This window comes from Microcaecilia unicolor, chromosome 9 (assembly GCF_901765095.1).
Source record: "Microcaecilia unicolor chromosome 9, aMicUni1.1, whole genome shotgun sequence".
In the NCBI taxonomy this organism is placed as follows: domain Eukaryota; kingdom Metazoa; phylum Chordata; class Amphibia; order Gymnophiona; family Siphonopidae; genus Microcaecilia; species Microcaecilia unicolor.
Genome location: NC_044039.1, coordinates 64,415,742 through 64,430,038, shown reverse-complemented (window position 1 = coordinate 64,430,038; position 14,297 = coordinate 64,415,742). Strand labels below are relative to the sequence as shown.

Below are 14,297 nucleotides of genomic sequence, written 5' to 3'. Positions count from 1 at the left end.
GTTTACACCTTATTCCTGTTGTTGTAATGATTCTATAAATGATGCTAGAGTTTTTTTTTTTTAATGATTTTGTAAATGGTGCTACGGTTTCTTTGTTTTTTGTTTTGTTGTTTTAATGTGGGAGGCTTTATCATCCCTTATTGGGATATAATAATATTGTGGTTTTCTGGCAGAGTGCATCATTTCCGAGGCTGCAGCAGGGGGAGCAGTGCAGGTGGAAGGTTCAGTCTGCTCTGACGCTACCCTGGAGAGACAGTGAATCCCTGCCTCAACAAGGAGAAAAAAATCGCTCCCTGCCTCTGAACAAGCAGAAAAAAAAAATCGCTCCTGAGCTGTGCTGTTCTACAGACCGGCCCTGAAGGAGAAGAAAGAATAATGATATAAAAACAGTGTTAGCTTTTAGCTACTTTCAATCTCTATCCCAGTTATTTTCTTTTTTTAATCTTCATTTCATGGTAGCCACTGTCAGGGTGAGAGTCCAGGCCTCCCTCCCAGTCCCATCCATCCTTCCTTCCTTCCTTCCCTCCCTCCATTCGACGGAGCTATGGCTGAGGAAGAGCACTCGCAGAATGTGGACCACTATAAGGCTGAGGTTGAGAGACTGACCAAGGAGCTCACTGAAACGACCCACGAAAAGATTCAGGCGGCCGAATATGGGTTGGTGGTGCTGGAGGAAAAGTTGACACTGAAACAGCAGTATGATGAATTGGAGGCGGAATATGACGTCCTTAGACAGGAGCTAGAACAGCTGAAAGAGGTAAGCCTGTTTATTCACAATGAAGGATAAATGCATCGGTGAACCCTGCCTGCTGTATCTTGCTTTATTTTGTGTCCTTTAGTCATGTAAGTACATGAAAGCTAAATGATTTTCAGTAAATCAGTCTCTATCATGTTTGAATTATTAGTATGTACAGACTAGATTCGTATCCTGGTTCAAAAGGTTAACCATCAGGACGGTATAGATATAGATTTATATGTTTATTTTAAAATACCATTTCTTCATGCAATTGAAAGGTGATGTTTATTTTTAGCTGGTACTTCTGGAGGTTATATTTAAACTAGTAAAAAAGGCCCGTTTCTGGAACGAATGAAACGGGCGCTAGCAAGGTTTTCCTGGGAGTGTGTATGTTTGAGAGAGAGAGCCAGAGCGAATGTGCGGGTGTGTGACAGAGTGAGACTGTCTGTGTGACAGTGTGTGTGTGTGAGAATGAGAGTGTGTGACAGGGCCCCCTCCCCTGTTCCTAATGCCCCTCACCCCGTTCCCTCCCCTCCTTTTCCTCCTCCTTCCCACACTTTGGGTTCCTTAAGGCTTTCAAAAGTCTATGTACCCCCGTGGCCCTAACGCCCAGTATCTGGATACCCCACCGCTTTCCTCCTCACCCCTCCCCCAAGATGTAATACTTTAACGTACTTCATTTTTTAAAAAAAGTGTCCTATCCACCCTGTGTACAAATGCCCGGCATTCAGATTGTGTTCCTCTCCTAAATTTTAATTTCTTTCATTCATTCATTCAGAACTCCCCCCCCCCCCCCAACACTTTTGGTTTCTTCAGTCTTTTAAAACTCTCCTATGTACCCTGTGTGCTAATGGGCAGCATTCAGATTGTTTCCAAATGTTCATGTCTTTCAGTGGTTCAGAACTCCCCCCCTCCCCCCATTTAACACTTTCGGTTCCTTCAGTCTTTTAAAACTCTCCTATCAATCCTGTGTCCTAATGGCCAGCACTCAGATTGTTTTGCTTTGCCAAATTGTCTGTCACTGATGTCACTGAGGTCAGAGCATGCCTGCCTAGCAGACCACTTCCGGCAGGCACGGTCCCAAGCACATCCTGTTGGAGGTGAGAATTATTATATAGGATAGGCCCATGTTGATAACACTGTGAAAGTAAAAAAAGAAAAAAAAAGTTGAATTCTGCAAAATGGAGCATGTTTTGTTTCCTAGTGCATATAATAATGGCTCTGCTCATAACTGAATATTATTTAATGATGTTTAAATTAGAGAATGACTTGGGAGCAGGTAATCGCAGTAAACTGCTGTAATCTGCAGTAAAACCGCAGGAATGGGGAAAATTTTCAAAAAGAGGTTATTTCCCCGCCCCGCAGGAGCAGTAATAACCCCTGCACCTGCGGTACAACAGACGCCTACCCATGGACGTAGTTTGGGGGGGCGAGGTCCCCCCAAACGCAGGGCTGGCGCAACGCTGCAGGCAGCTCTTCCTGCCCTCAGCTCCCGGACAGGCTTCCTTTTCGTTCCTTCCTGCCCCCCCCCATCGCGCGTGTTTAAACCTTTTATTTTCCTCGCAGCGACGGCAGTGAAGCACACAACGCAGCGGGCTCGCCTCCAGCCTTTCCCTTCCCCTTCCCTCACTCAGTGTCCCGCCTTCTTGCGATGATGTATTTCCTGTTTCCTCGACGGATGTGAGCCTGCTGTGTTGTGTGCTTCACTGCCGTCGCTGCGAGGAAAATAAAAGGTTTAAATGCGTGGGGGAGAAGGGGCAGGAAGGAACAGAGAGGAAGGCTGTCAGGGAGCTGATGGAGAGCAGGGAGAATCGCTGGACATGGATGGGATGGGAGGGAAGGGGGAGAGGAGATCGCTGGGCATTGAGAAGAGGGGAGTGCAGGGGGAGAGAAGAGATCGCTGGATGTGGAGAGGAGGGGAGGACAGGGGAGAGGAGAATTGCTGGACGTGGAGGGGAGGGGACAGGAGAATTGCTGGACATGGATGGATGGAGGGGAGGGCAGGGGAGAGAGGACAATTGCTAGACATGGATAGATGAATGGAGGGGGCAGAGGAGAGAGCAAATTTGCTGGATATGGGTGGATGGAGGAGAGGGCAGGGGAGAATGGAGAGTTGCTGGACACGGATGGATGGAGAGGGGAGGGCAGGGGAGAGAGGACAATTGCTGTACCTCGATGGATGGAGGGGGCAGGGTAGAGATGCTGGACATGGGTGGAGGGTGGGGGGCAGGGGAGAGAGGAAAATTGCTGGATATGGATGAAGGAGAGGGCAGGGGAGAATGGAGAGTTGCTGGACATGGATGGATGGAGGGGAGGGCAGGGGAGAGAGGAGAATTGCTGGACATGGATGGATGAATGGAGGGGGCAGGGGAGAGAGCAAATTTGCTGGATATGGGTGGATGGAGGAGAGGGCAGGGGAGAATGGAGAGTTGCTGGACACGGATGGATGGAGAGGGGAGGGCAGGGGAGAGAGGACAATTGCTGTACCTCGATGGATGGAGGGGGCAGGGTAGAGATGCTGGACATGGATAGAGGGTGGGGGGCAGGGGAGAGAGGAAAATTGCTGGATATGGATGGATGGAGCAGAGGGCAGGGGAGAATGGAGAGTTGCTGGACATGGATGGATGGAGGGGAGGGCAGGGGAGAGAGGAGAATTGCTGGACATGGATGGATGAATGGAGGGGGCAGGGGAGAGAGCAAATTTGCTGGATATGGGTGGATGGAGGAGAGGGCAGGGGAGAATGGGAGAGTTGCTGGACATGGATGAATTGAGGGGAGGGAAGTCAGGAAGGCGATGCACATGGATGGAGGGGAGGGAAGAGAGGAGAAATGCTGGACATGGATGGAGTGGAGGGCAGGGAAGAGAGGAGAAATGTTGGACAAGGATGAAGGGAAGGAAAGCAACACCAGACTTTGTGGAGGGGGAGAGGGAGGGAAAGTGATACCGGACCTTGGAGGGAAGGAAGAAGGGAGGGAGGGAGGGAGGGAGAGTGACACGACCTTACAAGGGGTAAGAGGAAGGAAGGGCATGGGGTATAGGGCCTTGGAAGCAAGGGAATGAAAGAGAGAAACGAATGGAGCTGGGGACTGATAGGGTGATGAGATCCAGAGGAGAGTAGATGAGGGCTAATAGGATGGGAGTGAGGGCTAAGGAAGTGGGTGAAAAAAGATAGGGGTTTAGGAGACTGGATATTAAGTGAGAGACGGAGCAATGGTAAAAGCTAGTAGGTAGATGAGAAGTGAAGCAGAGACTAAGGTGAGAGAAAGGGGGATAAACACAAACAAGGGGGGGGGGACATGAAATGAAAGGTCACTGCCAGACAGATGTAGAGAAGGAAAGGACAAGGCCAAGAGGAGAGAGAAAAAATGGAAACGCTAACATGGAAAAGAATTTAGAGAAGACGGACACGTGGAAAGTGGAAAAGAGACTGGGACCAGCCCAGTTAGAAAAATAAAGTGCTCGGACAACAAATGTAGAAAATAATTATTTTTATGTAATACTTTTTAAGGACTGAGATGTGCCTGCTTGTGAAATGTACGTCTTTTCTATTTTTGTATTTTGCAGAGTGCAGGAGAAAATACATTTCTGTTTCTCTTTTACCAGTGTTTACCTGGCTTTCTTGAGGGAGATCGCTATTTCAGTTTTTCTGTGGTTCCCTGTTTTGTTTAGTGAGAAAAGAATTAGATGTTCTTGGAGCTGTAGAATGATTAGAAAAATTAGTGCTCATTATTGCTTGTTATGTGAATGAATATTCCATCACTGTTTCATTATTGCTTATGCCAGACCAGTCCAGTATTATTACATTTTAAGGTAATTTGTTTTATTTTGTGTATGCAGTCCTTACGTGCACATGATTTTGCTTTTTAAACCCAAAGGTAAATCTTAAGTGTGGCTAAACAGCGAGGCTTCTGTGGATAGGGACAGAGTTCGCAGGGATGGGGGATAGAGTTCGCGAGGACGGGGACAAACTTTGTCCCCACGTCATTCTCTAGTTTAAATATGTAAAAGGCAATTCTATAACAGTTTGCCTGAAGTTAGGCACCAAAATTGATCTCGACTATTACCACTTCCAAGGGGACCCAGGTCTTTACCTCTGAAAAGATTGCAAAGGCATTTTATGACCACTTTTCCGAGGTATACCGGGGGGGGGGGGGGGGGGGAGGAGGAGACTACCTTGATTTACCAGTAGAGGATTATGGTTCAATAATTTTTATTGGAGAAATCATAAAACATCATTAGCATGCATGTGTTTCTACTTAGTTATCTAACTCAGTAATCTTAAGGCGGTTAACAACAAAACTCATTACGTTTCACACATCAACAATGAGCTTGCAGCTGTCTGGTCTACCTAAATATCTCTCCAGTAACTTTTTACATTTTCTCCCCCTATACTTCTCCCCCCTCTCCTCCCTCCCTATCAAACAACCCCCCCACCCAACCCTCTTGCAGTCTTTAGTCCCAGTCCTCACACTTCAGCTAGTATGGTAGCAGCTGTTACACATTTTTGTTACATGTTCATTATGTGCCCCCTGGCATAGGGTGTCAACGTAAGCCAGAACGGCGTCCAGCAATTCCAAAAAGACTTGACGCCCAATGGCCTCCGGGTTCGCAAGCTAGTTCTTTCTGTGCGTAACAGGTAGATCATCTGTCCTCTCCACTGGGATATCGTTGGACCCTCCGCGGACAGCCATGCCGACAATATTGTTTTCTTCGCCACCATCACTGCTCGGATGGTAAAGGCTCGGCATCCCCTCGGAGTGGGGCTAGAAATTCGCAAGTAGCCAAAAAGAAGCCGAGCATCCATCTGCCAGTTTATATTCCAAATAACGGCCACCTGCTTGATCAGGTCCTTCCAAAACTTCCGAATCCGCGGACAGGTCCAAAACATATGGCCCAGCGTTGCACCTTCCGCTGCACATTTAGGGCATGCCCCATCTGGTGATACTCCCATGTGAAATGCCCGCCTGGGAGGCACATATGCTCTCAGTGTGAACTTGAATTGTATTTCCCAATAATTCGCTTGGTCCGTGTTTCTGCGGTATCCAACAAGATGTTCCCGCAGTAATGCAATGGTAATCTCTGTCCCCAATTCCTCGCTCCACAGCTTAGATAGTCTCCCAAAATCCGGTTCTTTTGCCATGTCCTTAAGATGTCTGTGATAGAACATTAGTGGCACTTTGTGCTGCGCCCCCAAAGAGAGCGCCAAACCTAGTTCTTCTTGCACATCCCCCAGATTCTGTATACCGCGCTAAGAGATCCACACCAAAATCCAAACATCTATATAATAATTAGTACCTCAAGGTTCTCTGGCTGGCTGGCTCTCTGGGTTCGTAGCATCCTGACGTCAGATTCCCTTCCCTCTCACTGTCCAACCCTTATGTACAGACGAAATGATGTCAGAAGAGGGCGGGACACAGAGAGGGAAGGGAACGCTGGAGGCGAGCTGATGTCAGGATTTTACGAACCAAAGTGAAGGCAACAGAACACTGGAGGCGATGCAAGGGGAGAATTGCGGGACACAGAGGAGAGGGGAGAATCGCGGGACAGGGATGGGAGGGCGGGGAAGAGGAGAATTGCTGCACATGGAGGGGAGGCCAGAATCGCGGGACACGGAGGGAACGGCAGGGCAGAGGAGAATCGCTGGAAATGGAGGGGAGGCCAGAATCGCAGGACACGGAGGGAACGGCAGAGCAGAGGAGAATTGCTGCACATGGAGGGGAGGGCCGAATTGCGGGACACGTAGCGGATGGGAGGGGAGGGAAGAATCTCTGGACATGGAGGGGGGCAGGGGAGAGAGGGGAGAGAGGAGAAATCGCTTAGACAAGAGCCTTCCTAGGGCTCCTGCTTGTCTTTCCTGTGGGCTCACTTCCTATGTGTGTCAAGCCTCTCTTTGGGGTCAGTGTACTTCCTGCTTCTATCCTGCTGCTGGTGACTCATCAGTGAGAGCCTTCATAAGGAAGTTCTGTGCTTGCAGTCAGGGCCTTTGCATAAGTGTTATGCTCTTAGGCCAGGTCAGGTTAGTAAGTGTCTGCTGCACTACTGCTTAGCCTTTCTCTGGGTTCCAGCCCAGCTTCACTCTGTGTCTGTTGTCTTCCAGTGGGGGGTTCTCCCTGCCACTGTGTGTCTGTGGACTGCGGGTCCTTCCTGGCTTACCCTGTGTTTGGGGTGAAGCCTCTGTTCCGGCTTACCCCGTGTTTGGGGTGAAGCCTCTGTCCGTGTTTACTCTGTCTGTTCTCTTGTCTGCCCAAAGTCCCTGGACCTGATATTCCTGATTACTCTGTTTGCTCTGCTGCCTGCCCAAGACCCTTGGCCTGATATTCCTGATTACTCTGTTTGCTCTGCTGCCTGCCCAAGACCCTTGGCCTGTTATTCCTGGTTACTCTGTTTGCTCTGCTGCCAGCCCAAGACCCCTGGCCTGTTCTTCCTGGTTTGCTGTCTCTACCCTAAGTCCTGCCTTGCCTAGCCTGTGTGCCTACCCTGCTTGTATATCCTGAGTGTATATCCTGAATCCTGTATCTATCTAGCTAGTGTGTATTTCCTGGGTGGTTATTCCTGTATCCTGTCTCCATCTAGCTAGAGGGTTTACCCTGTGGGTATTCCCGGATCCCCGTTTTGCCTAGTGTGTATGCTGCCCTAGTCCTTGCTCCTGCTAGGCTTCTGTACGCCTTGTGTTCCTTGTTCTGTCTTCTGGGTCTTGCTAGTGGCTGTGCAGCAGCACACTGTGTGTGTTTAGTTCCTAGTCTGGTCTCCCTCGTGTATCCCAGACCCAGGGTGGGTCCTCTGGATCTTCAGTTCCTGCCTTATCCTGCAAGTCCTGTCGGCCACCTGCACTTCGGAGCTCAACTCCGGAGGAACGGTGGCTAAGTGCAGGTGAAGCTGTTCCTGTTTCGTCTGTTCTAGTTGCCTGCCTTGGTCTACTCCAGTCCAGAGTTCCAGTACTGCTCTTCTGTGTTTCCAGTCCCGAGGTGGTCTTGCCTGCCGCTCCTCGGCAGTGGCCCAAGGGCTCACGCACTCCAGTCCTGCCTCGAGGACCTGAAAGAATGCCTAGGCCCTCGAGAACGCAACAGGAGGGCAGGGCAGAGGAGAATCGATGGACATGGAGGGGAGGCCAGAATCATGGGACATGAAGGGGAGGGCAGGGCAGAGGAGAATTGCTGGACTTGGAGGGGAGGCCAGAATCCTAGGATACGGAGGGGAGGGCGGGGTAGAGGAGAATCGCTGCACATGGAGGGGAGGCCAGAATCGCGGAACATGGAAGGGATGGCAGGGCAGAGGAGAATCACTGGAAATGGAGGGGAGGCCAGAATCGCGGGACATGGAGGAAACGGCAGGGCAGAGGAGAATCGCTGCACATGGAGGGGAGGGCAGAATCGCGGGACACGGAGGGGAGGGAAGAATCGCTGTACATGGAGGAGAGGGCAGAGGAGAGAGGAGAAATCGCTTAGACGAGAGCCTTCCTAGGGCCTGTTTCATTTTTGACGAAACGGGCTTTGTTGGACACGGATGGGAGAGTAGGGCACTTGCTGGACTTGGCGGGGAGGACAATCGCAGGACATCGAGGGGAGGGGAGAGCAGGGCAGAGGAGAATCGAAAGACATGGATGGGATGGGAGGAGAGGAGAGAATCGCAGGCCATGGATGGGAGGGCAAGGCAGAGAAGAATCGCTGAACATGGAGAGGATGGGATGCGAGGGAAGAATTGCGGGACACAGATGGGGAGGGCAGGGCAGAGGAGAATCGCTGGACGTGGAGGGGAGGGCAGAATCGCGGGACACGGAGGGGAGGGCAGGGCAAAGGAGAATTGCTGGACATGGAGGGGAGCCCAGAATCCTGGGATACGGAGGGGAGGGCAGGGAAGAGGAGAATCGCTGGACATGGAGGGGAGGACAGAATCGCAGGCCACGGAAGGGAGGGGAGGGAAGAATCGCTGGACATGGAGGGGAGAGCAGGGGAGAGATGAGAAATTGCTTAGATGAGAGCCTTCCTAGGGCCCGTTTCATTTTTGACGAAACGGGCTTTGTTGCACTAGTATTCTATAATGACATGCATAATTGGCTTAACAAGCTAATCAGCGTTGATAGCAGCTTTTAACAAGCAATACTGAGCACTAATTGGCAATAATTAGAATTTACGCACACAACTCGCTAGGCGCATTCTGTAATGCAGTCCGTCTAACGTCTAACGCATTCAGGCAAAAAGGGGCATGGTTATGGGTGGGGAAATGGGCATTTCGTGGGCATTCCAAAATTTACATGTGTATTTATAGAATATGACCAGTGTGCCTAAATCTACATGCCAGGATTTACTCCACATTTTTCTTGGTGTAAATGGAGGCATGTAGTTTTAGGCGTTGAGATATCAACTAAGCATATTCTATATACCGTGCCTAAATCTAGGCGCTTAGATTATGCTTAGTTGGCACTGATTTCCGTGTTAAGTTTTTAGGTGCCATATATAGAATCTCCCCCATGTGTTGCAGGTATGTTATAGAATACTAGCATAAATGCACAAATATTGTACTTAAGTTCTAGCAGTGTGCTCAGCAGTCTTCTAGAGCTGTACCAAATAGCATATTTTACTATTCAGCTGAATAATGAAAAATATTATTCAGCCGAAAGCGAATAATGGGCATTGAGCTTTAACATAACAAATAATAAAAGAAGCAACTTGAAATCAGAGATCAAGTGTTTATTTCATTAGTATTTAGCTCAATAGAGCCCCAGATTATTCTTGTTATCACTCTTCAGCTGAATACGAATAATGTATTTGGGGCCAAATCAAATACAAATATTTGGTACAGCCCTAATAACTATTCACATAAATGGTTTCATGTGGAATTGCAAGGCGGCGTAAATGTAGGTTAAGCATGCTACTGATGTCAGAAGTGGGCATACCTAAATGTAGGTGCACTGATGTCGACTTATGCTAGTATTCTATAATGGAAACTTGGCACCCAGATGCCATTATTTATTTATTTATGACGTTTCTATCCCACATTAGCCCAAGAAGAGCTTAGGCCCCCTTAGTTCTATATGAATACTGAGCTAATATGAATTAACAAGTATGGTTTTTGCAGTGCGTCAGTAAATGCCCCTCCTTACCTCTCTACCCACATCTCCCCTTACGTTCCTACCCGTAACCTCCGCTCTCTAGACAAATCCTTCCTTTCAGTACCCTTCTCCACCACCGCCAACTCCAGGCTCCGCCCTTTCTGCCTCGCCTCACCTCAAGCATGGAACAAACTCCCTGAGCACATACGCCAAGCCCCCTCCCTGCCCATCTTCAAATCACTGCTCAAAGCCCACCTCTTCAATGTCGCCTTTGGCACCTAACCACCACACCTATACTCAGAAATCTAGACTACACCAACTTGACATTTTGTCTTTTAGATTGTAAGCTCATTTGAGCAGGAACCGTCCTTCTTTGTTAAATTGTACAGCGCTGCGTAACCCTAGTAGCGCTCTAGAAATGTTAAGTAGTAGTAGTAGTAGTACTGTGTAGAAGAAGAATTTCCTTCTTTTACTAATAAAGTTTATTATTAGTTTTACTTTAAAATCTACAGATGTTGATATAAGCATTTTTAGATGCATTCCAGGGCTCATCTTTTGCCTGAATCAAAAATAGAAACCTTGGGCCCAATATTTAGCTGGCAGAAATACTGTTTTGCTGACCACTGCTGGTGTTGTACCTGGAATTTCAATGCCGAGCCAGCAAAAACATAGTTGGTTAAGTACGATATTTGGCTCTTAACTAGCTATGATGAACTACATAAAGATAGGACTGTGTTTTATGCAGTCCTATTTATGCAGTTATCTTAGCTGGTTAAGTGCCAACTCTGCCACTGGAACACCCCCAAAATAGCCAGTTTTGGCTTGGGCACAAACCGGGCATTTTCTGCAGCCCTCTCTGGTTAAGAGCCACTGAAAATTTTATTTATTTATTGCACTTGTATCCCACATTTTCCCACCTATTTGCAGGCTCAATGTGGCTTACAAAGACCTGTTATGGCATCACCATTTCAGGGTACAAAAATACAATTGGTGTTACAGAGATATTAAGGATAATAAGAATAACAAGTCGATCTAATCAAGCAATTATAGAAAGAAGACAATCATAATAAGGGAGGAGTGGTGATGTGTTGTAGTTAATTATGGGTTCTCGTGGTAGGCTTTGGTGAAGAGATAAGTTTTCAACGATTTGCGAAAGTTAGTTATTTCGTTGATTGTTTTCAAGTGATTTGGTAGTGCATTCCACAACTGTGTGCTCGTGTAGGAGAAGCTGGACGCATGTGTTAGTTTGTATTTAAATTGCCAGGAGCCTCACCTGGCTGTTTAAATCATTTTGAATATTGGGCTCCTTTTAATTTAATAATGTTACTGGCTGCCACTTTGTTTTATTAGTTGGTCCTACAGAGTTTGTGCTTACCTTTGGCAGTACTGAAATAGATGCAGAGAATGCAGTTACTCTAACCCATCTGCTAAATCTGTCCCCAGATATGAAGGAGGGCTAGGGTCATACATTTTAATCCCTGTGCTTCCTGACATGTTTAAATGTGGAGCACATTTAGGGCATTAAAGGAAGTGAAAGAAATTTATTCCAGGAATCCTACTTTTCTCACTGAGACCGATTCATTATTTATTTTTTTATTTTATTGATGCAAAAACACTTTGCTTCCACCCACCTGGGTTTTCTCTTCCTCTGCCTGGCTTCCCTTGCTTCTCTCCTATTGGTCTTCTGGTTCCTCCTTCCCCTGCTTTACCCTTTGTCCTATGTCTTTACCCCTTCTCCCTGCTGATGTCAGACGCCAGCACTTTATCAGCTGAGCTCTCCCTAGACTCCTTCCTTCGGCTTCTACTTTGGTAGGTGTTACTTGCTCAGTAGTGTGCTTCTCCTCTAATTTGTTCTTCGTTGCTGACCTTGCCTGTACCTGGATTACTCTCGTGTCTGCTGCCTGCCTACTGACTCTGCCTGTACCTGGATTACTCTTGTGTCTGCTGCCTGCCTCCTGACCTTGCCTGTACCTGGATTACTCTCGTGTCTGCTGCCTGCCTACTGACTCTGCCTGTACCTGGATTACTCTCGTGTCTGCTGTCTGCCTACTGATTCTGCCTGTACCTGGATTACTCTCTTGACCTGCTGCCTGCCTACTGACTCTGCCTGTACCTGGATCACTCTCTTGTCTGCTGCCTGTCTGGCCATCACGTTCATCACCCTGCTTCCTGCTCCATCTCGTAAGCCCTGCAGGCTGCCCGCACCTAGGGGCTGAACCTCTGGGGAACTGCGATCAGCGCAGGTGAAACCCGGGGTTGTCCGGCCACCAAGCAGAACCTGGTCCGAGTACTGGGCTCGGCAGCGCTCTACTTGGTACAAGAACTCATAGGTCTGACAGTAAGCCGAAGCCATGAGTTCGCCGGACAAACCTTACTTGGCGAATTTGGCCCAGGTTCTTCAGCAACTACAGGCCCAGCTGAATCGTCTGTCCAGAGTCCTGCAGGACGTTTGTTTCCAGTTGTCTACTCTTCAATCCCAATGGCAAGTTCCTGCTGCATCATCCGGACCAGTTTTACCCACTCCTGGGTTAAGGCTCCCTGAGCCTCCCCGGTTTGACGGTACCCCTTCCGCTTGTCGAGGGTTCCTCAACCAGTGTCTTATGCCTTTTGAAATGCAACCCGGAGTCTTTTTTTCCCTCTGATAAACTCAAGATCACTTATATAATCTCCCTGCTCTTCGGACCAGCCCTGGTTTGGGCCTCTCCTCTCTGGGAGCAACGGGATCCTCTACTCACTGATCTTGGGGAATTTCTTCGCCACTTTAGGTTAGTTTTCGACGTTCCTGGAGTCCCTCCTCGGCAGCCGGAGAACTTCTACAGATTCAACAAGGCAATTGCTCTTTAGGGGCATATGCCGTACACTTTCGAACCCTAGCCTCCGAGGTGAGATGGAACCAGGAGGCCCTCATGGCCATCTTCTGGCAGGGGTTAACGGGCCGAATCAAAGACGAGTTGTTAGGCCGGGAACATCCGACCACATTGGATGCCCTGATTACTCTCTGCGTTCGTATCGACGTTCGGTTTCAAGAGAGGACACAGGAACATTCTGTTCAGTGTCAAACACAGAGACCATCTCCTCGGTTGTCGCGTCCTTCTTCTCCTAAAGGAGCTACTGGCACCACTTCTGGAATCTCCGAAGAGCCGATGGACATCGCCTCTCTGAGAAGGAAAGGGCTCACCGTCGGGACAATCAACTCTGCCTCTATTGTGGGCAGGCTGGCCATTTCCTGAGATATTGCCCGAATAAACCGGGAAATGTGTTGACCCAGGGCCCCTGAAGGGGGTGGTTCTGGGTCGATTCTCACCTCTTCCGGATAATCTTTGATCGATTCAGGGGCCGGAGGGAATTTTATGGACAGTCTCCAAGTCCAGCTTGGAACTCCCTCAATGGCCTGTAAACCTACGCTACAAGTGACCTCCATTCAGGGACTGACTCTACCGTACTCCATTACCCATGTCACTCGGCCGTTGCAGGTGCAAGTAGGAATTTTACATAAGCTTCTGGTTCTTCCCCGAGCCATCCATCCTGTTATTTTAGGCCTGCCTTGGTTATGACAACACACACCAAGTATCAACTGGACCACTAGCGATATTGACAGTTGGGGTTCCCAATGTTTTGCCGGTGGTTCCTCCTCCGAGGACTATTTCTGCCTCCCCCGGGGGCCTGCTTCCCTGCGATGCTTCCCTTCCTGTGGAATATCGAGATTTTCAAGATGTTTTCAATGCCCAGGAGGCTGATTCCCTTCCTCCACATCGTCCTTTTGACTGCCCTATCGAATTACTTCCGGGCAAGACATCACCTCGGGGTCGGCTGTATACCCTCTCCCGGGAGGAATCTAAAGTCATGCGGGATAGGGCTTCATCAGACCCTCCTCCTCTCCAGCGGGGGCAGGTTTCTCCTTTGTAACCAAGAAGGACGGCTCTCTGCGACCTTGTATAGACTACCGGGGTCTTAATGAAATAACCATTAAGAACCGGTATCCGCTCCCTCTGATTCCAGAACTTTTCGACCGTCTGCAGGGAGCATCTATCTTTACCAAGCTGGATTTCCGAGGCGCCTACAATCTGGTCTGAATCTGATACCTATGAAGGACATTTCGAATATCTAGTCATGCCATTTGGCCTCTGTAATCCACCTGCGGTCTTTCAGGAATTCATTAACTTCACTTTTCAAGGTCTCCTGTACTCCTCAGTCATAGTTTACGTGGATGATATTTTGTTTTTGTTTTTTTTGCTTCTGTTCAAGACCATCCTTGTCATGTCCGCACCGTTCTCCAACGCCTCCGGGACTACCGTCTCTTCACCAAACTAGAGAAGTGTTCGTTTCATCAACGGTCTATTCCATTCTTGGGATATATTGTCTCTTCAGAGGGGCTCCAAATGGACCCCACCAAACTCCGAGCCATCCGGGATTGGCCCATGCCCCAGGGTCTGACAAGAAAAACATGCAAAAAGTGGCATAAATCTGCATTTGGACGTTTTTATCAGAAAAACATCAAAATTGGTATTTTT

The 14,297-nt window shown here is 48.6% G+C and overlaps 1 protein-coding gene across 1 annotated transcript in view; it reads left to right on the top strand.

Annotated features, from left to right (window-relative positions):
* The first annotated feature begins 285 nt into the window (after positions 1 to 285).
* BICD1 (BICD cargo adaptor 1) overlaps positions 286 to 14,297 on the top strand; it is a 1,008,636-nt gene continuing 994,624 nt past the window's right edge. Inside the window, exon 1 of the mRNA XM_030213885.1 lies at positions 286 to 757. Within this exon, the coding sequence (XP_030069745.1) occupies positions 545 to 757 (213 nt within the window). The 5' untranslated portion in view covers positions 286 to 544. The remainder of the gene's footprint in view (positions 758 to 14,297) is intronic.